This window comes from Schistocerca nitens, chromosome 4 (genome assembly GCF_023898315.1).
Source record: "Schistocerca nitens isolate TAMUIC-IGC-003100 chromosome 4, iqSchNite1.1, whole genome shotgun sequence".
Lineage (NCBI taxonomy): Eukaryota > Metazoa > Arthropoda > Insecta > Orthoptera > Acrididae > Schistocerca > Schistocerca nitens.
The window spans coordinates 861,500,013-861,522,179 of NC_064617.1; the positions used below are offsets into that span (position 1 = coordinate 861,500,013).

The window sequence follows — 22,167 nt, forward strand, 5'->3', positions numbered from 1 at the left end:
TGACATTACACGGTCCTATAAGATCTAATTTACGCCTCCCACCATCAACAAACGCAAACGTCCTCAACCCTATCTTGACGCTCATATTTCACCACACAAACCATGTCCATCAATCAGTTTACCATTCTCATCCCCTCTTTTCGAATTACGAGCGTAGCCTCTATCTAAACACCCATCAGCTCATCTTTCTCGCACTTTCAAGAGTAAAATATAATTTTTATACACACCCCGAAATACCAAACCCAATTAAAGATTGAAACTTTTATACAGACCATGAAGCACATATCACACTCACACCAATATTCAAAGCCATGTTCATATTTACCACCTCCAACTTGAATTAAATATTATTAACATGCCCCCCCAATTATATGACATTCATTTACATGTCTTAATGATACAGTCGTAGATGTGCCGCGTCATCCACTCGCTCATTCATTCAACACACGCTTTCACAAAACTTGTTCTGCTTATAGACAACACAGGGTGAAAATTTACGATTTCCACCCTTAATGGCTGTAGTGGGGGTTGCTCAAAGACAGCTCCTCCAATAGGATGGACTCGAGACCCCTACCCACAGCTCGCCTCAGGGCTTGTCAAAGTCCCTCACGACTTAGTCAGTGATCTAGTGCTCGGACCATGGACATCGTGATTACCTGTTAGTATCCACTTCACAATAATTCTCAAAAAAAAATGGTTCAAATGGCTCTGAGCACTATGGGACTCAACTGTTGTGGTCATAAGTCCCCTAGAACTTAGAACTACTTAAACCCAACTAACCTAAGGACAGCACACAACACCCAGCCGTCACGAGGAAGAGAAAATCCCTGACCCCGCCGGGAATCGAACCCGGGAACCCGGGCGTGGGAAGCGAGAACGCTACCGCACGACCACGAGATGCGGGCCAATAGTTCTCATAAGATTAGTTTATAAATTATTTGATAATTATAAAAATTAATTTTTTTAATTGTGATATTTTATTCCAGTCACGGGGCAGTCATACTCCACCTAAATATTAGTATAATGGTGGAGGAGGAGGAAGACATGGGTGTAGACATGGATGCAGGGGCTGCTAGAGATACAATCTCGACTGCGGATACGGTCGAGTTAATATATTAATCTAAAATTAACCATATATAAATAAAATTTTACTAATTTAATTATTTTTATTTATCTGCAGGAGAGATGAACATTTCGGATGACGAGGTGAATCAAAATGAAAATCGGGGTAAGTACATATTCCTTTTAAATATAAATTTATATTTTATTTTAATTTTAATTGAAGAAGATGAGGTTATTTTAATCTTAACTGACATTCATGAGTTAATGTATGCGGCGCCATCAGTGATAAGTTAGTCTGTACTGTACGATCATTGTTCGATTATCTTTCATAATATGGTCATTATATTGTTGTTGTGCTCTTCAGTCCTGAGACTGGTTTGATGCAGCTCTCCCTGCTACTCTATCCTGTGCTAGCTTCTTCATCTCCCAGTACCTACTGCAATCTACATCCTTCTGAATCTGCTTAGTGTATTCATCTCTTGGTCTCCCTCTACGATTTTTACCCTCCACGCTGCCCTCCAATACTAAATTTGTGACCCCAGATGCCTCACAACATGTCCTACCAACCGGTCCCTTCTTCTTGTCAAGTTGTGCCACATACTCCTCTTCCCCCCAATTCTATTCAATACCTCCTCATTAGTTATGTGATCTACCCATCTAATCTTCAGCATTCTTCTGTAGCACCACATTTCGAAAGCTTCTATTCTCTTCTTGTCCAGACTACTTATCGTCCATGTTTCACTTCCATACATGGCTACACTCCATACAAATACTTTCAGAAACGACTTCCTGACACTTAAATCAATACTCCATGTTAACAAATTTCTCTTCTTCAGAAACGCTTTCCTTTCCATTGTCAGTCTACATTTTATATCCTCTCTACTTCGGCCATCATCAGTTATTTTGCTCCCCAAATAGCAAAACTCATCTACTACTTTAAGTGTCTCATTTCCTAATCTAATTCCTTCAGCATCACTTAATTTAATTCAACTACATTCCATTACCTTCGTTTTGCTTTTGTTGTTGTTCATCTTATATCCTCCTTTCAAGACACTATCCATTCTGTTCAACTGCTCCTACAGGTCCTTTGCTGCCTCTGACAGAATTACAATGTCATCGGCGAACCTCAACGTTTTTATTTCTTCTCCATGGACTTTAATACCTACTCCGAATTTTTCTTTTGTTCCCTTTACTGCTTGCTCAATATACAGATTGAATAACATCGGGGACAGGCTATATCCCTGTCTCACTCCCTTCCCAACCACTGCTTCCATTTCGTGCCCCTCGACTCTTATAATTGCCATCTGGTTTCTGCACAAATTGTAAATAGCCTTTCGCTGCCTGTATCTTACCCCTGCCACCTTTAGAATTTGAAAGAGAATACTCCAGTCGACATTGTCAAAAGCTTTCTCTAAGTCTACAAATGCTAGAAATGTAGGTTTGCCTTTCCTTAATCTTTCTTCTAAGAGAAGTCGTAAGGTCAGTATTGCCACACATGTTCCAACATTTCTACGGAATCCAAACTGATCTTCCCCGAGGACGGATTCTACCAGTTTTTCCATTCATCTGTAAACAGTTTGCGTTAGTATTTTGCAGCTGTGACTTATTAAACTGATAATTCGGTAATTTTCTCATCTGTCAACACCTGCTTTCTTTGGGATTGGAATTACTATATTCTTCTTGAAGTCTGAGGGTATTTCACCTGACTCATACATCTTGCTCATCAGTTGGTAGAGTTTTGTCAGGACTGGCTCTCCAAAGGCCGTCAGTAGTTCTAGTGGTATGTTGTCTACTCCCAGGGCCTTGTTTCGACTAAGGTCTTTCAGTGCTCTATCAAACACTTCACACAGTATCGTATCTCCCATTTCACTCTGCTATGCATTATTTGGGTAGTTTACAAGTACTGAGCGTATCTACACATCACTGTGAAAAATTATTTAGTAGCAGTTTGCTATTAGGTGTACTGGAATTATGACTAAGTGCGTGTCCGTGGGCCGTGCGACATGGTCTAGGGTGATTGTGTGATAGATATGCTGTTTGGTTAAATAAGTTGTTTGAAAAAAATAAATAGAGTGTTGTCAATCATTACACCGCAGCGGCGTCATTGGTGTGTGTCGACGAACTATGCACTATTCTGACAATAGACGTGAAGGCAGGTCCAGACCTGAGACGCCTGCGGTAAACATGATAAGAACAATGCAGCTTTCACGTGTGTCAGATGAGAGTGCCCATTCTGGTCGGCTGTGAAGAGGGAGTGCTGGGAAGCTGAACTTGAGTGAAGGCTCTGGAACACCCTCCTCCGCCGACCACAAGCGCGCAGCCTGGACCTGTCTGGGAGCATGAGCTAAGGCACATAGGCGATATCCGTTTCTCTGGTGTTAGGCGCGAATGCGACTGTGCTGAGGTCATGTTTGGGAGAGGCCGAGCAGAGACTTTTTGGTCGGATTAGCTGTTGGGGCTGTTTGGTCGCGTCTGTTGGACAATTTTTTCTTTTTTTTTTTTTCCGAGCATGTCTGTGCACTGTGCTGTGCGTTATTTGGAGAGTTTAAGAGTAGATAGCTCGTCTGCCGATATTGTGTACTGCATTATTTAAGAGCAGTTTGCTATTGTGTGGTGAAATTAGGAGTTGTTTACATCTTTGTGGCCTGTGTGAGATGACCACAGTCGGATCAGTGTGGGTATTTTGTGATAAATATACTCCACGACTAAATAAACGGGACTCCAAATAAAAGAGTGCAGTCCTTCATTATTTCCCCAAGCAGCACAGCGCAGTCTGAGCAGTTTTTATGCAAAAACTGCAATCTGGTCAGACTGTGAGTGAGTCAACAAATAACTGGACAAATTTATCTGTAGATGAGTTACAGGTCTGGATTGGAATGAATATCTTGATGGGTGTGCTTCTGTTGCCACGTGTAGGGCACTACTGGAGTTCAGAACCTGCCTTATGTCAGCCTTACGTATCGGATCCTATGAGATGGAGAAGTTTCAAAAATATATATCCCAAATAAATAATGTACACTCCGTCCATCAGCCTATGGACTGAAATTATTTAGGAAAATTAGGAGTTGTTTGGCTGTTTGGATGTAAATGTTTTGCATTATTTACGAGCGTTTTTAATGTCTGTAGGCTGTGGTATGCGTTATTTTTAACTGTTTACAAATAGGAAACGTTTGTCTAGAGCATTATGAATGAGTTATGTAGGAGTGTTTTGCAGGTCTGTATGATGTGGGACATGTCGGTGAGATACATATACTCCATTCCTAAATAAAGTAAATTCGTTCTTCCATCGATGGACCTAGTGCAGGGTGAGTCCTTTTGCCAGAAACGTATTGGAAGAGGTTGAGTGCTGGTGGCTTAGTTTGAAACAATTTTCTTAGGTTGGTGGCGGAAGTGCAAGTGAGCTTCGTTTTCTGGCAGATTTCAAACTTGGCGCTGGTTCCTAGGAGGAGGTGGCGGTCTGGTCCTTGAAAAGTAGTAGAAATTAAGGAGTTGAACATATTTACATATGTATATGAAATTGTAATATATTTAATATAGCGGGGTGGTGAGAGTCAATTAGTGAGCGTTCTCGCGACGAGCAAACGCGCAGTTATACGGTCATGGTGGATTCCACTGTCGGTCAAACTCTGGCGCCAAACGTATCCTTTGTCCTGCACCTGGTCGACAGGTTCCATCGTGTCCGGCGTTAAGTGCTCGCATTCGCGGCAGGATCAGTGGAGCAGTGGCTAGCGTGGGCTGGGCTGCCGGTCGACGCCCGCCTGCCGCTTTTAATAATGTATGTGTGGGTGCTGATTTAGAAATACGTGGCCAGATTCGACTGGCCTATCGGGGCAGATTCCACTTTCGAGCAAACAAATTTGGCGGCAAATGTGTGGCGGGGCGATGCTTGTCCCACAAAGTGGCGTGGTGGATCGCGAACCGACCGGCCGATGTTTACGCTGGCCGAGTGGCGCCTGTGTCGTCAGCGGCGACTTGCTGGCTGGACCAGCGAAGCACGTGGGCTACTGCCGACTGACCTCTGCTGGCAACGACGTGAACTAAACCATTTGGGCTCTGTAGTTCATGGTGTGACCATCTCGAAGTCAGTTGGGACACACCGGCATGACCATAATGCCTGAAATAAAGTCATTTCCCCACCTGGTGACTTAGGTTAGTACAAGTGGCGCGATTTTACTAATTTAGCGGCGGAAGCATAAGTGACCACGAAAATTCAAACTTGGTGGTCGTGACCTAATTGGCTTTCTTGCCACCATCTTAAATGACGTCACGTCACGTCCTCAGGTGGCTGAGATACGAACTAACACACAGTTGGACTCCAGACCTCGTGGCGAGCATGGTGGGTGCTGCTGCGATCTCGAAGATGTGATGTTGGAGAACTAGTGATGACCGTACTGTTTGAAATAAAGACCTCAGTCCATTTCCCACGAATTCACAGGAGTTGACTTAGATTAGTGGAAGTGCAGTTTATTATTATTATTATTTGACGAGATTTTGATAACTTGGGAGTGAAACAATAAGAGCAAGCGAGAAAATTCAAACTTAGTACGATGAGGTGGCCTATTTAGTATGTGTGACCAATTATCGTGTTGGAATTTGAATTTGTGACCTATTTTTTGTTATGGTTGTAACGGAAATGGCTTTCTTGCTACCAAAATCAGGCCTATTGAATAAATAATAATAAATGATTGAACTTGGCGCGATTTTCTATGTTAGTGGAGGTAGGCCAATAATAAATAATAATAAATGATAATAAATGAACATAAATAATAATAAATTATAATAAATGGTAATGAATGATAATGAATGATAATAAATAATAATGAATAATAATAAACAAAAGTAAGGTTTTGCAGCCATTATCGTGCTGGAATTTTCTAGTGGAGGCAGGTCAATAATAATGAATGATAATAAATAATAATAAATGATAATGAATGTTAATAAATGATAAATAATAATAAAAGGCAGGTACGGTTTTGCATACATTATCCTGCTCAAATGGTTCAAATGGCTCTGAGCACTATGGGACTCAACTGCTGAGGTCATTAGTCCCCTAGAACTTAGAACTAGTTAAACCTAACTAACCTAAGGACATCACAAACATCCATGCCCAAGGCAGGATTCGAAACTGCGACCGTAGCGGTCTTGCGGTTCCAGACTGCAGCGCCTTTAACCGCACGGCCACTTCGGCCGGCACCATTATCCTGCTGGAATTCAAACTTCCCGCCATTTTTTCTTGAGGTTAGGTTAGTGGACGTAGCATAATTGGCCTATTTTCCTCCCAAAAGCCGCCATCTTGGATGACGTCATGCGCTGTTGCCAAGTCTACGTCCGCCATCTTGGATGATGTCATCGCCACAGTCTTGAATAAATTTGGCAACAATGCAGCGTGTCTTGGCGCAAAGGTTGTCCCACTACTTTTGTTGCTCCAGCGAACTACGATAAATTGTTGCTAGAAGCGTAGCAAGTTCTTGCGCATAATCTTTGTTGAATCTTACAGGTATATCATCTGGTTCTGATGCATTTACACTACTAAGCGATTGTAATGGCTTTCCTATTCCGTGAGTGGGTATCTCAGTGCCTGCCATTTGGACGTTCGTACGATGATTGGCGTCACAGACCGTATCGCGATCTTCCGCGGTGAAACAATTTCGGAAGACCGAATTCAGTATTATGACCTTCTCTCTGTTATCTTCCGTTTATTTGCTAGTATGGGAACTAAATGATAATAAATGATTTCGGACAGCTTAGAATTTTTACTCCTGTAATATGTTCTTCAAGTCACTAGCACTTTGTAGAAGCGGGAACATCCGTCTGGTTGCTCTGGGAAATGTACAAGGGCAAGTGACTGACTTCAAGCTGTCATTGCTCGGAAATAATGCGTTGCACCGTGAAGTATTAATCACGTAATATGTGATCGGAGACTCTTCGAGCGCCCATACTCTAATTGGTTGGGGTTGGTTGTGTAATTTGGGGGAGGGGACCAAACATCAAGGTCATCGGTGCCATCGGATTAGGGAAGGGTGGGGAAGGAAGTCGGCCGTGGCCTTTCAAAGGAATCATCCCAACATTTGCCTGAAGCGATGTAGGGAAATCACGGAAAACCTAAATCAGGTTGGCCGGACGCGGGTTTGAACCGTCGTCATCCCGAAGGCGAGTCCAGTGTGCTAACCACTGTGCCACCTCGCTCGATCCGACACTGGTTGTTCCATGCATCGTACGATACACGTGGAGGGAAATTTCAGGGCATCTAATGTGCCTAAAGAAAATTGTTTTATGTAAATGAAACAGTGCTACATCCGCCTCTGTAGTTAGTTTATCAATAAAACGTTTAGCGCTTATGTAAAAATTTTAAAATATCTATTTTGGCGTTTGCGCATGTTCTCCGCTATGCACTCTTTCTCATTCGATCTTGAGGAAACTATTCGATTTAAAAAAAAAAAATCAAATCTTAGAATCTGATATCACAGCTTGATAACTAACCGGTTTTCTTTTCGCTGTTGTCTATAATTACTCCGAAATTAAGTAAAACACAGTGCATATTTTGACAAGTTTGCAGTTGAAAATGTAGTCGCTGGTCAGTTATATCGGGTGCATGTTAGGTCATACAATGCTGCGTGCCATATGAAGGTCGAGATACTTTTAACGCTGGCAGGCCAGACACCCCTCTTTCCAGTCTCGAGTAAATCTGTATATGTAAAAGGCAATGTCCTGGCTAAGTCACTCTTCATCGCTCAGTCCAAACAGCTAAGGACAGAAACTTAAAATTTGAAGGTGTCAACAAAGTTCCTGGGTCTACTTGTTAATAGCAATCTAAACTAGTCCTTAAACATTCCTTACCTATTTAAAAAAAATGAGCTCAGCAATTTACGCAATTCGTGCGATTGCTTCCGTCAGTGACTTAAATACTTTGAAAGCTGCCTATTTTTGTTATTTTCGTGCCCTGATGGCCTATGGAATTATATTCTGGGGAAACTAGCCAAAGGCAAACAAAATCCTCATAGCCCAAAGAAGAGTCATTAGGATTCTGTGTGGTGTCAATTACAGACATTCCTGCAGGAAACTCTTCCAAGAGCTGAGAATACTCACAACAGTATCACAGTACATTTTCTCTCTCATGTGTTTCTTGTGTCAAAACCATTCCCTTTTTGAAATGAACAGCATGTATCATAACTATGACACTAGGGTAAGAAATGATCTACATCTTGAACAAAAGAATCTAAGTATGGTAGAAAAAGGAGTACACTACTCTTGCACAAAAATATTTAATCCTCTCCCTCAGGCAATAAAAATGTCAGTTACTGATCCACCTACTTTTAAAGATCAACTTAAACAATATCTTCTAAGTAAAACCATTTACTCACTGAACAAATTTATGTATGAGAATATATGAATTGATTTTGATGTATTGTAAGTCTGTTCAATGTAATTTGTAACTTTTTACAAAAAAACAATTCTTGTAAATATTTTTTCTATGTAATATATTATTCATTGTACAACCTATTATTATAAACAAATGTCTCAAATCTATGTAAATGACACGTTCTACACCCAAGCGATTTATCGCTAACGGGTCTACAGAAAATAAATAAATTATACTGTAGGTGTCGTTTAAGAAGGGACTTTTCGAAATTCCAACTCTAAGGGGGTGAAATAGTGGAGAAGTTTTTTTTTAAAAAAAAAACATCGTTATTAAGGCAGTTTTGAAGCTAGACCTACGAAAATTGGTATTCGATTTCTCAGTTAAAAATAAAGTAATACGTGTTTCAGCATTTCTGGAAATTTAACCCTATGAGGATGAAGGCAGCAGAGGATCAAGTAGGTAAAAAGACGAGTAATACGTGTTTCAGCATTTCTGGAAATTTAATCCTATGAGGATGAAGGCAGCAGAGGATCAAGTAGGTAAAAAGACGAGGGCTAGTAGAAATCCTTGGATAACAGAAGATATATTGAATTTAATTGATGAAAGGAGAAAATACAAAAACGCAGTAAATGAAGCAGGCAAAAAAGAATACAAACGTCTCAAAAATGAGATCGACAGGAAGTGCAAAATGGCTAAGCAGGGATGGCTGGAGGACAAATGTAAGGAAGTAGACGCTTATCTCACTAGGGGTAAGATAGATACTGCCTACAGGAAAATTAAAGAGACCTTTGGAGAAAGGAGAACCACTTGTACGAATATCAAGAGCTCAGATGGAAATCCAGTTCTAAGCAAAGAAGAGAAAGCAGAAAGGTGGAAGGAGTATATAGAGGCTCTATACAAGGGCGATGATCTTGAGGACAATATTATGGAAATGGGAGATACGATACTGCGTGAAGAGTTTGACTGAGCACTGAAAGACCTGAGTCGAAACAAGCACCCAGGAGTAGACAACATCCCATTAGAACTACTGACGGCCTTGGGAGAGCCAGTCCTGACAAAACTCTACCACTGGTGAGCAAGATGTATGAGACAGGCGAAATACCCTCAGACTTCAAGAAGAATATTATAATTCCAATCCCAAAGAAAGCAGGTGTTGCCAGATGTGAAAATTACCGAACTATCAGTTTAATAAGTCACAGCTGCAAAATACTAACGCGAATTCTTTACAGACGAATGGAAAAACTGGTATAAGCCGAGCTTGGTGAAGATCAGTTTGGATTCCGCAGAAATGTTGGAACACGTGAGGCAATACTGACCCTACGACTTATCTTAGAAAATAGATTAAAGAAAGGCAAACCTACATTTCTAGCATTTGTAGACTTAGAGAAAGCTTTTGACAACGTTAACTGGACTACTCTCTTTCAAATTCTCAAGGTGGAAGGGGTAAAATACAGGAAGCGAAAAGCTATTTACAATTTGTACAGAAACCAGATGGCAGATATAAGAGTCGAGGGGCATGAAAGGGAAGCAGTGGTTGAGAAGGGAGTGAGACAGGGTTGTAGCCTGTCCCCGATGTTATTCAATCTGTATATTGAGCAAGCAGTAAAGGAAACAAAAGAAAAATTCGGAGTAGGTATTAAAGTCCATTGAGAAGAAATAAAAACGTTGAGGTTCGCCGATGACATTGTAATTCTGTCAGAGACAGCAAAGGACTTGGAAGAGCTGTTGAACGGAATGGACAGTGTCTTGAAACGAGGATATAAGATGAACATCAACAAAAGCAAAACGAGGATAATGGAATGTTGTCGAATTAAGTCGGGTGATGCTGAGGGAATTAGATTAGGAAATGAGATACTTAAAGTAGTAAAGGAGTTTTGCTATTTGGGGAGGAAAATAACTGATGATGGTCGAAGTAGGGAAGATATAAAATGTAGACTGGCAATGGCAAGGAAAGCGTTTCTGTAGAAGAGAAATTTGTTCGAGTATAGATTTAAGTGTTAGGAAGTCCTTTCTGAAAGTATTTGTAAGGAGTGTAGCCATGTATGGAAGTGAAATATGGACGATAAATAATTTGGACAAGAAGAGAATAGAAGCTTTCGAAATGTAGTGCTACAGAAGAATGCTGAAAATTAGATGGGTAGATCACATAACTAATGAGGAGGTACTGAATAGGATTGGGAAAAAGAGGAGTTTGTGGCACAACTTGACAAGAAGAAGGGACCGGTTGGTAGGACATGTTCTGAGGCATCAAGGGATCACAAATTTAGCATTGGAGGGCAGCGTGGAGGGTAAAAATCGTAGAGGGAGACCAAGAGACGAATACACTAAGCAGATTCAGAAGGATGTAGGTTTCAGTAAGTACTGGGAGATGAAGTAGCTTGCACAGGATAGAGTAGCATGGAGAGCTGCATCAAACCAGTCTCAGGACTGAAAACAACAACAACATGAGGATGAAATAGTGGTTGAACGCTTTTTTGAGTATATCATTATTGAAGAACTACTAAAGTATTTTTAAAAACTGCTTCTATGAACAACGGCATTTGACTTCTCGGTTACAAATTAAAAAATACGTGTTTCAGGGTCTTTGGAAATTGAACACGTAAGGAGACGAAATGGGGAATGAGATATTTTATGAAAATATTTTTTTATGAAACCATTTATAAAGCTAAATCTATGAATATTTTAAATTTGGCTTCTCAGTTAGAAATAAAAAAATACATGTTTCACTGTTTTTGGAAATTCGACTCCTGTCATCGCCCAGGCCAAACCGATAACGATCTTATACTGTATGCATTGTTTAAGAAGGTATTGTGCGAAATTCAACTCCACAGGGGGTTAATAGGTAATGAAAGGCTGTTTGAAAGTATGTTACTATTAATAGAATTTTGAAGCTAGAACTATGAAAACTGGTATTTGCTTTCTCCGACAGAAATAAAAAATAGGTGTTTCAGGATTTTTTGGAAATTCAACCACTATGGGCATAAAATAGTAGGTGAAAGATTTTTTTGAAAATAAATAATTATTAAAGGACTACTAAAGGATTTTTAAGACTACATCTATGATAATTGGTATTTGACTTCTCGGTTAGAAATTAAAAAAAACATTTTTCAGTGTTTCTGGAAATTCAATCCCTCAGGGAGTGCAATAGGGGATGAAAATTTTTAAGAAAATATTTCGTTACATTAAAAAGAATTTAAACTAAATTTGTGAAAATTGTTATTTCATTTCTCGGATAGATACAAGGAAATATTTGTTAGGGGATGAAAGTTGCTACGCAAATATCTCCACAAGAACGCAAAAGACTGTGGACTTCAGCTAGCAGAGTCACTTTGTGGTCAGAAGTACATTCGGGAAAGACTATGCTTATGTGGCCTTAATTAGCGTGAAAAGGTTGGAAGGTGTTGCAGTTAGTGAACAATATAAAAATTCAATTAAACTAAAACAAAAAATCTCTGCAAGTCATACAATCTACGCGAGCGAAGCAGCGGGCGCTGAGATAATACGTAATATATTTGCAAATTGTCTGTGATTAAGTTGCCAGCGACGCGCCATACGCGTTGATCAGTATTGCCGCTTGCTGAGACTTGTTGCTTGTGATTTGCTGACGAGTCATATTTTGTGAAATAATATTTTGTTGGTAAGTTTCTGCATTTGCTGTTCTTTGTATTTGGCGATTTTACAGTGTTTAAAGACAAAATTTTCTAGCCACATTACCTGCGACTATTCCTTGTCATATACAATTGCATATGCCTCGTTTTGTCCTTCAATAATGATGGTATTTATGTGATGATCGTTAATTTGCTTTCGACAGCAGTGTTAAAGTTTCTTTCTCTGTTTTGCTTTGTAGGCTGTGTGTGTCTGTTTATGTGTGTACACCATCAATCTTCAACGAGAAAGGTACCGCTTCGTTAAAAGTAGTCCGTTGGACTACTTAGCGTCATCATACGTTCTTAAGAAGTTTAGTCCATTATCCGTTATAAGACATGAAAGTGAAAATTATGCAGGTTATGAATAACTGAAATAAGCAACACTTTCGTACATTTTCCGTGAAAATGTAAACTGTGCGTCGTACAGAAATGATGAAAGACGGACGTAAAGTACAATATAGGAATGCTAGACAATCGAATTTTGATCTTCTGATCTAAATAATAAAGTAGACTAGGATTTGAGCTCTAGGTAAGGTATAGCCTGGATTTTGAAAGGCCGTCACAAAAAACTAAAATTCATATAAAAGGGACTTACGTGCATGTTTTCGTCGCGCTAACTGTTAATATTTCCGCGCGGTCAGAACAGATGAATGTCGCAGGGCGTCAGAAATAAGCACGAAACGGGCCGCAATACAAGTTATTATGGCGGAAGGGAATGGGGAGAACGAAAAGCCGTTTTCCCATAGCAATCTGCCTCGTAAGAATGGAGAAATCGAAGGAGAGGTGGAAAGTGAAGAAGAAGAGAACCCTATTAAACTAGACCTAGGTTTAGGTAACGAACATAAAGTCGACAAAAGAGCTGTTTCGGAACAAGTTCGAGGGACAGAACATCATTCATCCACAACAGGTTGAGTGTGTCTTCTATCACCAAGATTTGTTTTATTTTGTTGCCGAAATAGTCATCAATATCGCGCAATGTTTTAACCACTCAACTAACATTTAGTTTAGTGAAGAGAGTGTTAAGAAATAATGAAAAGCTTAAGACGGGAGCTGTCTAATCTTTATTAGGAACCCCCACGTAGGTTTACTATTGTATTAATATACCGTTCTAAATGCTTTCAGGTTCTAGCGACACGCCAAAGAGAGAGGAAAATCCATTTTCGTTCAAGCACTTCTTGAAAAGAGACAGCGGAAGTACCAGTTACCAGAACACAGGAGCTAGACCGAAGATTTATAGAACAACTCCACCAAATAACTTCGAAGATAAAGGCCAAGAGGGGGTTTCGACAGAAAGAGATTCACCATCGTATAATAGAAATGCTTCATCAAGAAGCGTTGGTAATCCTGAGCTGTCATCAGTTTTACCTGACTTTGTTCAGGATCATTTGATCATGGAGCAATGTTATCTTAACCACAGCAGTAATATAAGTTCACCACACATTACTGCTAATCTAGAGAGCTTTCCAGATTTTACATTCAAGAATACTTCACCAAGAGAGTCAATAATATCTGATAGTTCAGGTAGAGAACAGAGAGAATGGGAAGAACCAAAGACTAATGAATCCAGTTTGGTATCAGACATTCAGTGTGACCTGACTGGTATACCAGAACAGGCAAAATCCAGAATTTGTACGGTGCCTCTAGATTTGCCAAATTTTAGCCGGAATGTAGTGAATGGCACAAGTCGACCCCTAGTTCCTGGTGATGTGTTACCATTTGATTTACCTCTGGTTGGAGAAGCAAGCGGCGATTCATCTGTAGCAGCAGATTCATTATCTACTAGAAATGGTGCATCAGTTGCTGAAGTGGGTGTATCTAAAAGTTTACCAGACTTCCTTTCTGATGGTCCTATTCACAGTGGTAGGCATAATGATACAGAAGCTTCAGATAGTTTGACATCTGAGTTTTCAAGAAACAGTATTTCAACTCCACATACACCTGAAGGACAGCTGCAGAGGGTAAGTTGCCTCAGACAAAATTGTTGATTGACAATAAAACAAATAAACTATTTCTGTCATTGGCAGACTGCAAGTGGCATTAACAGTTTGTTATGTAATTACTATTGCTCCAATTCAGGCTTGCTGTCATTGAAAATAGAACAATTCCTGTAGTAACTGTAGAAGGTTGTGTAAAATAAATGAAAATTAACAATTTCCTTTGTTAAATATGTTTCAAATATGATTAAAATAGCATGTGTGATTGTGATGGTACCTTATGTAACTTACGACTGAAGATACCAACTGCTGCTTTGTAGTTCTTGTGTGTGAAGGGGTTTCCCTTCCTCCCCTCCACTCCCCTGGTGTGATCTGTAGCAAAGTCAGTAGATTTGTCATTGTGACATTTAATACAGGTTCATGAAGCAACATGTGAAACCTACTCAGTGACTGGTTCAGCTGTTTCAAGTTTCAGACAGAATTCATCATTGCCAACATTCACTCCATATTTGATGTACTTTTAATTGTAAATAACTAAAATAACAAGGGGAGAAGGGCATAATGTTAATCATATATTTAATGTACAGCTTGGATGCAATATCTCCTATTGATATGTAGTTTAAAGGAATCACTGAGATAGAGCAAACAGCAATGTGTCTGATAATGAAGAATGTAAACTAACCTCCACAGGCTATTATCTTTCTCAAGCTGTGGTGCATTTTCTAAATTAGAGCAGTTAGCAAGTTGTAGGTACTACAGCAACATTATTATTACTTGTTTATTACTCAGCCGAAAAACCAATGTGTTATTGGCTTTCTGGTTGCCATGCCACATTGCCAGTATACATGCAACACCACACAAATTAGCGATCACTATGAAAATTTTAGCCAGTTAATAGTTTGTGTAAGTCACTATGGCTGAAACCCTTGTAAGTAGTTTATGCATATTTGTTGTTGTTGTCTTCGGTCAAAAGACCGGTTCGATGCATCTCTCCATGCCACACAAGTCCCTTCAGCTCAGCATAACTACTGCAACCTACATCCACTTGAACCTGCTGGATGTACTTAGTCCTTGATCGGCATGTATCAGTTTTAACCCCCGCCCCCCTCCGCCCCGCCCCCCCTCACTTCTCTCCATTTTCAGATTTACTATCCCTTGTTTCTCAGGATGTGTTGTATTGACCTATACATTTCATTGAAGTTACTGTAGTTAGTTTCATACTCCATGCATCATTTGCATGATAATAATGATGTGGAACGAGTCATCATTATTGCTTTGCCGTAGGTTCGTGAGTAGTGGATTGCGGTGTGAGACTTGTTCGAAGTTTTTTCACTGGGGGGTATGCAGTGGGGAAGCCAGTGGGCATTCTGGTGAGATCCTCTCCTGGAACTGCAGGTTATGTAGCAAGAGTAAGTTGATAGAGGAGCAGGAGCGTAAGATCTGTGCCCTTCAGGTGCAGTTGAAAAACGCACAGGAGGAGCTAGATAGGATGAGGAGGGAGAAGGGGGTTGGGGAATGGGAGCTGGCTGTTGGCAAGAGATCTGCTAGGAGAAGGAGATTTTCAGATAGTTTTACTATTGGTGTTTGTAATAGATATGACCAACTGTCAGAGTCTAGTGGAGAGGAATCTCTAGTAGCTGTAGATGTAGGAAGTATGCAGCAGACCTCAGCAGTTACGGTGGCTAGGACAGTTGCAAAGTCTAAGAGAAAGAAGAAGGTTCTGCTGTTAGGTAGTTCTCATGGTAGAGGTGTAGGCCAGCAGTTGCAGGAAGTTTTGGGGAGTGAGTACCAGGTCACCAGCATTGTGAAGCCTAATGCAGGATTGGCTCAGGTGACTGTTAACATAGGGGGGTTATGTAGGGATTTTACTAAAGAGGATCAGGTAGTGATTGTGGGTGGGGCTGGTAATAGTATTGATAGGGATGGGGAGTATGACATAGATGGTGACCTGGAAAACATAGCCACTCAGACTGGCAACACGAATGTGCATTTCGTGGAACTGTTTCAGCGTCACGATCGTCCTCATCTTAATACAGCCGTCAGGCGTAATAACATGAGACTTGGGGGTGCGCTGATGACAGAAGGCATGAGTCTCATTTCAGTGGTGTCGGTGGAGTCTATCAGCAGGACGGGTTTCACTAGACATGGCCTGCACCTCAACAGGTATGGGAAGGGGAGGTTGGCAAAACTTATAGGTGACAGCATAGGTGGGGGTGGTGGGATCACTCATGGGAAAATTCCGGTAGTTGTGGGTGTTAGAGCTGTACCTTTTTTAGATTGAAGTCAGCTGATAGGTATTCCTGCTTAAGGGAAGTCTCTCTAACAAAGAAACCACTTTCTACAAAGCTTGGGTATCCGATTAATGAGGAAATTAGTATATTTCATCAAAATATACAAGGTATTAGAGATAAAGTTAGTGAACTGCTTATAGATGTTGACTCTGAAATTATTGGTATATCTGAACACTTCTTAAATAAGGAGATAATTCAGAGGCTTCCTTTGCCAGGATACAGGTTGGCTGGCAGCTTTTCTAGGAGCTCTTTGCGGTGTGGGGGAGTAGCCATGTATGTGAAAAACGGTATCCCATTTGAGTCAATTGATGTTTCAAAGTACTGCACTGAAAAGGTGTTTGAATGTTGTGCAGGTGTGGTTAAATTTAGTGGAGCTAAACTTCTTACTGTTGTTATTTATAGATCCCCAGACTCCGATTTCACAACATTTTTGCTAAAGCTAGAGGAGGTTCTTGGTTCACTTTATAGGAAATACAAAAAGTTAGTTATATGTGGTGACTTCAATATTAATTGTATAAGTGATTGTGCAAGGAAAAGGATGCTGGTAGACCTCCTTAATTCATTTAATCTTATGCAAACCGTATTCTTTCCAACGAGAGTGCAAGGGAACAGTAGAACAACCATAGACAATATTTTTGTTCATTCGTCATTATTAGAAGGGCATTCTGTTAGCAAAAAGGTGAATGGCCTTTCAGATCATGATGCACACATTTTAAGTCTAAAAGATTTTTGTGCTGCAACACATGTTAAATATAGTTACCAACTTTTTAGGAAAGCTGATCCAGTTGCTGTACAGACTTTTGTAAACCTTATCAAGGAACAAGAGTGGCAAGATGTTTATAGTGCTGATACAGTAGACGATAAATATAATGCTTTCCTCAAGACTTTTCTCGTGCTCTTTGAAAGTTGCTTTCCATTAGAACGTTCAAAACAGGGTACTAGCACAAACAGGCAGCCTGGGTGGCTGACTAATGGGATAAGAATATCTTGTAGAACAAAGTGGCAATTATATCAAAACGTTAGAAACAGTCAAAATCTGAATGCAGCAGCCCATTACAAACAGTATTGTAAGGTGCTTAAAAAAGTTATTAGGAAGGCAAAAAGTATGTGGTATGCAGATAGAATAGCTAAGTCTCAGGATAAAATTAAAACCATATGGTCAGTCGTAAAGGAAGTGGCTGGTCTGCAGAGACAGGTCGAGAATATAGAATCAGTGCGTAGTGGGGATGTCCGTGTTACTGATAAGTCGCATATATGTACAGTACTTAATAATCACTTTCTGAATATAGCAGGTGAACTAAATAGAAACCTAGTCCCAACAGGGAATCATATAGCGCTCTTAGAAAAAAGTGTTCCGAGACTGTTACCTGAAATGCTCCTCCATGATACTGACAAGAGGGAGATTGAGTTAATAATTAAATCACTAAAGACCAAGAACTCTCATGGATATGACGGGGTATCTAGCAGAATACTGAAGTATTGTTCCACGTATGTTAGCTCAGTACTTAGCCATATCTGTAACTTTTCCTTTAGGAGTGGTCGGTTTCCTGACCGATTAAAGTACTCGGTAGTGAAGCCACTTTATAAAAAGGGAGACAGGGATAATGTTGACAATTATAGACCTATTTCTATGCCATCGGTGTTTGCTAAAGTTATCGAGAGGGTTGTATATACAAGGTTACTGCAGCATTTAAATTCACATAATTTGCTGTCAAATGTACAGTTTGGTTTTAGAAATGGCTTAACAACTGAAAATGCTATAGTCTCTTTTCTCTGTGAGGTTTTGGACGGATTAAATAAAAGGTTGTGAACGTTAGGTGTTTTCTTTGATTTAACGAAGGCTTTTGACTGTGTTGACCACAAAATATTACTGCAGAAGTTGGAACATTATGGAGTAAGGGGAGTAGCTTACAATTGGTTCGCCTCCTACTTTAAGAACAGAAAACAGAAGGTAATCCTCCGCAATATTGAGAGTGGTAATGATGTTCAGTCCCAATGGGGCACTGTTAAATGGGGCGTTCCACAGGGGTCGGTGCTGGGGCCACTGCTGTTTCTTGTTTATATAAATGATATGCCTTCTAGTATTACAGGTGATTCAAAAATATTTCTGTTTGCTGATGACACCACCTTGGTAGTGAAGGATCTTGTGTGTAATATTGAAACATTATCAAATAATGTAGTTCATGATATAAGTTCGTGGCTTGTGGAAAATAATTTGATGCTAAATCACAGTAAGACTCAGTTTTTACAGTTTCTAACTCACAATTCAACAAGAACTGACATTTTAATCAGACAGAATGGGCATGTTATAAGCGAGTCGGAACAGTTCAAGTTCCTAGGCGTACGGATAGATAGTAAGCTGTTGTGGAAAGCCCATGTTCAGGATCTTGTTCAGAAACTAAATGCCACTTTATTTACCATTAGAACAGTATCTGAAATAAGTGACATTTCAACACGAAAAGTAGTATACTTCGCATATTTTCATACGCTTATGTCATATGGTATTATTTTTTGGGGTAATTCTTCTGATTCAAAAAGGGTATTTTTGGCTCAAAAACGGGCTGTTCGAGCTATGTATGGTGTAAGTTCGAAAACCTCTTGTCGACCCCTATTCAATAGTCTGGGAATTTTGACATTGCCCTCACAGTATGTATTTTCTTTAATGTCGTTTGTTGTTAGCAATATTAGCTTATTCCCAAGAGTTAGCAGCTTTCACTCAGTTAATACTAGGCAGAAATCAAATCTGCATGTGGAATGCACTTCCTTGACTCTTGTGCAGAAAGGAGTGCAGTATTCTGCTGCATCCATTTTCAATAAGCTACCACAAGAACTCAAAAATCTTAGCAGTAGCCCAAACACTTTTAAGTCTAAACTGAAGAGTTTCCTCATGGCTCACTCCTTCTATTCTGTCGAGGAGCTCCTGGAAGAGCTAAAAAATTAAGCAAATTCCAGTGTTACATTCTTGATTTTCTTTATTTAAACTAACGACTTGTCGCCTGAATATGTTTCTTATATTTCATTTTATCTGTTTCTACAATCGTGTTATAATTTCATGTATTGACTCGTTCCATGACCATGGAGACTTCTCCTAAATGTGGTCCCACGGAACAATAAATAAATAAATAAATAAATAAAAATTAAATATACAGATGTGAGTCAGTAATTCCTGCCCACCGCCTTGTATGCATTACAGTAACAGAAATTTTTCTGGGATTACAGAAGTGTCCGATTCCACCCGTCTGCTTTGACCCATGTCATCATCAATATGGTGGAAATGGCCATTCGAAGCGTCTCTATAAATAAGACAATAACATTTCCCTCCAAAAATACAATCAAACTAACGGGACAACCGCGGGAGATTGGGGGTTTTGGGGTGAGGACAAGTTAAACATAATATTAAAAAAATAAAATAAAAAAGAACACAATGATCCCAAAACACAAAATGACGAACAAAAAGAAGGAAAAAAAATAATTTCAGCAGTCCGCTACACCAACAAAAAAATCTGCTGGAATCGGACACTTCCCTTGACGTATATAGGTCAACCACACGTGACTATACCAAAACACCGACACCTACAACTGTGAAAATTGGCCATTTCCGGTGAGTTATATACGTCTAACACAACTATTGATGCCAAAAAACCAAAACCGGAACCTCAAAAATCCACAAATCAAACATCCCTACCAAAAATTAAAACACAGTCAATACACCATAAATACACAAAACATAACAACTTGAGAAAAATAGGGGGGGGGGGGGGGGGGACCTTACCACAAGCAAATTCCGGCACTGCAGATTAGATTGGCCAGCCACCGCCAACGTACACGCATTAAACATCTTACCACACTACAAACAACAAACCAATAACACGTAACGAAAATGCCAAACTCATTGAAAAAGCATCCAAACCTTACATTTGGAATTACAAACACTGCCACCAGTGGCTTCTCACATCCAACACAAAGGCTCAAATAAACCGAATACAACATATTACACTCATCACATACGCACATACTACCAGAGGGCACCATGAAAAGAACAAGACGACTTCTACAAACACAACCAACTCATAAACACCATGCCGTAATGATGTCATACACAACACCCTTACGTCACAGATAAAAGCAGACGGGTCTAATCACTTCCATTGACACATTTTTCTATAGAATAGGGGAGCTGTCAAAGAGAGAATGTTTGAGTTTTTTTATAAACTTAATTTTGCTGTCTTTCAGACATTTTATATCACAGGGTAAGTGATCAAAAACTTTTTTTTGCAGCATTGTGCATCCCTTTGTGGGCTAAAGACAACATGAATGTAACTTTTCCTTCTGGTATTTTAATCATGTACGTCATTGTTCCTTTTTAACTGCAGTGGATTATTTACAACAGACTTCTTGAGAGAATAAATATACTGTGAAGCAGTGGTCAGAATGCCAAACTCCTTATACAAATATCTCCAAGATGATTATCAGTGAGCACCATGTATTATTCTTACAGCACATTTTTGAGCAATGAAGACTTTTTGTGTTGAGGATGAGTTGCCCCTGAACATTACCCATATGACCTCATTGAATGAAAATATGGCAACCGATGGATTTGTCTCTCACCAATATTTTCAATGATGCTGAGTGCAAATATGGCTGAACTAAATTGTTTTAGGAGTTCCAAAATGTAGGCCACCCTGTTTATTATTCCCTCACCGTGTGTTCTTATCACTGGTGCAGTACCTCAAAATGTGTGGAACTGATTATGTTTCATCTTTTTAAAAGTGAGACTGGGGTTATTCGCAGAAAAACAGTCACTAATACTTTTGAGAACTTTATGATGTCTTTTGTTTCTGTTGGTGTGCTTGGATTGATTACAATATTAGTGTCGATTGATTACGATTCAAGTGTCATCTGCAAAAGGAACTAATTCTTCTTTCGTATTAAATGGAAGATTATTTACATATATGAGTAACAATGATGGACCCAAGATTGAGCCTGAAGGAACTCCATATGTGATATATCCCAGTGAGAGGCATCTCCCCTGATTGCATTGGAGAATTACTAAATACAACTTTCTGCATTCTTTTGGTGAGATATTCCACAATCCATTGGTTCACTATACCATCAGTTCCATAAAATCTCTGTTTGTCTAGGAGGATATTGTATTTCACACAGTCATATGCCTTAGATAGGTCACTGAAAATACCAACCAGTGCTATATTATTGCTTAATGCTTGCAAAATGCGGTGAGTGAATGTGTAAATGACATTCTCAGCCAAGCAACATTTTTGAAATCTGAACTGTGATTTACTAAGGATATTATTGTTCCTTAGGTGGGAAACTATTCTAGACTGCATCAGATTCTCAAAAATTTTGGAAAATGATGTTAGTGTTGAAACAGTTTGGTGGTTATTGACGTCTTTGGCTATCACCTTTCTTGTGGAGGGGTTTAATGATGACAGATTTTAGTCTCACAGAAAATTGCTTCAAATAAGTTAAGCACTATATATTTCAGCTAAGACAGGGCTTATTAAATGGGAACAAACCTTTTGTACTCTGCTGGAGGCACCATCAAATTCTTATGAGCTTTAATTTTTGAGGGAACATATAATTTTCTTAATTTCAGAGGTAGAAGTTTGTGATAAATACATATCATTGAATTTTATGGGAGTTGCCTTTTTTCTTGAACTGTTTGTCCCTGTATTTTGTTCTATTTAACAACATGTTGTTAGACACATATGCCGCCTGCAACTCATCAGTTGTAACTCTGCCATTTATGTTAATAGGAATGTTTTCCTTTTCTTTGCTCGGTTGTCCTGTCTCTCATTTCACTACATTCCGTATAGCCTTAAGTCTGTTGTTGGAATTAACTGATTTTTGACATA

General features: G+C 39.6%; 1 protein-coding gene across 2 annotated transcripts in view; it reads left to right on the forward strand.

Moving 5' to 3' along the window:
- The first annotated feature begins 12,751 nt into the window (after positions 1–12,751).
- LOC126253321 (uncharacterized) overlaps positions 12,752–22,167 on the forward strand; it is a 94,069-nt gene continuing 84,653 nt past the window's right edge. For both annotated transcript variants that reach the window (XM_049954576.1, XM_049954577.1), the window contains exons 1-2: positions 12,752–12,976; positions 13,192–14,027. In XM_049954576.1, the coding sequence (XP_049810533.1) occupies positions 12,772–12,976; positions 13,192–14,027 (1,041 nt within the window). In that variant the 5' untranslated portion in view covers positions 12,752–12,771. The remainder of the gene's footprint in view (positions 12,977–13,191; positions 14,028–22,167) is intronic.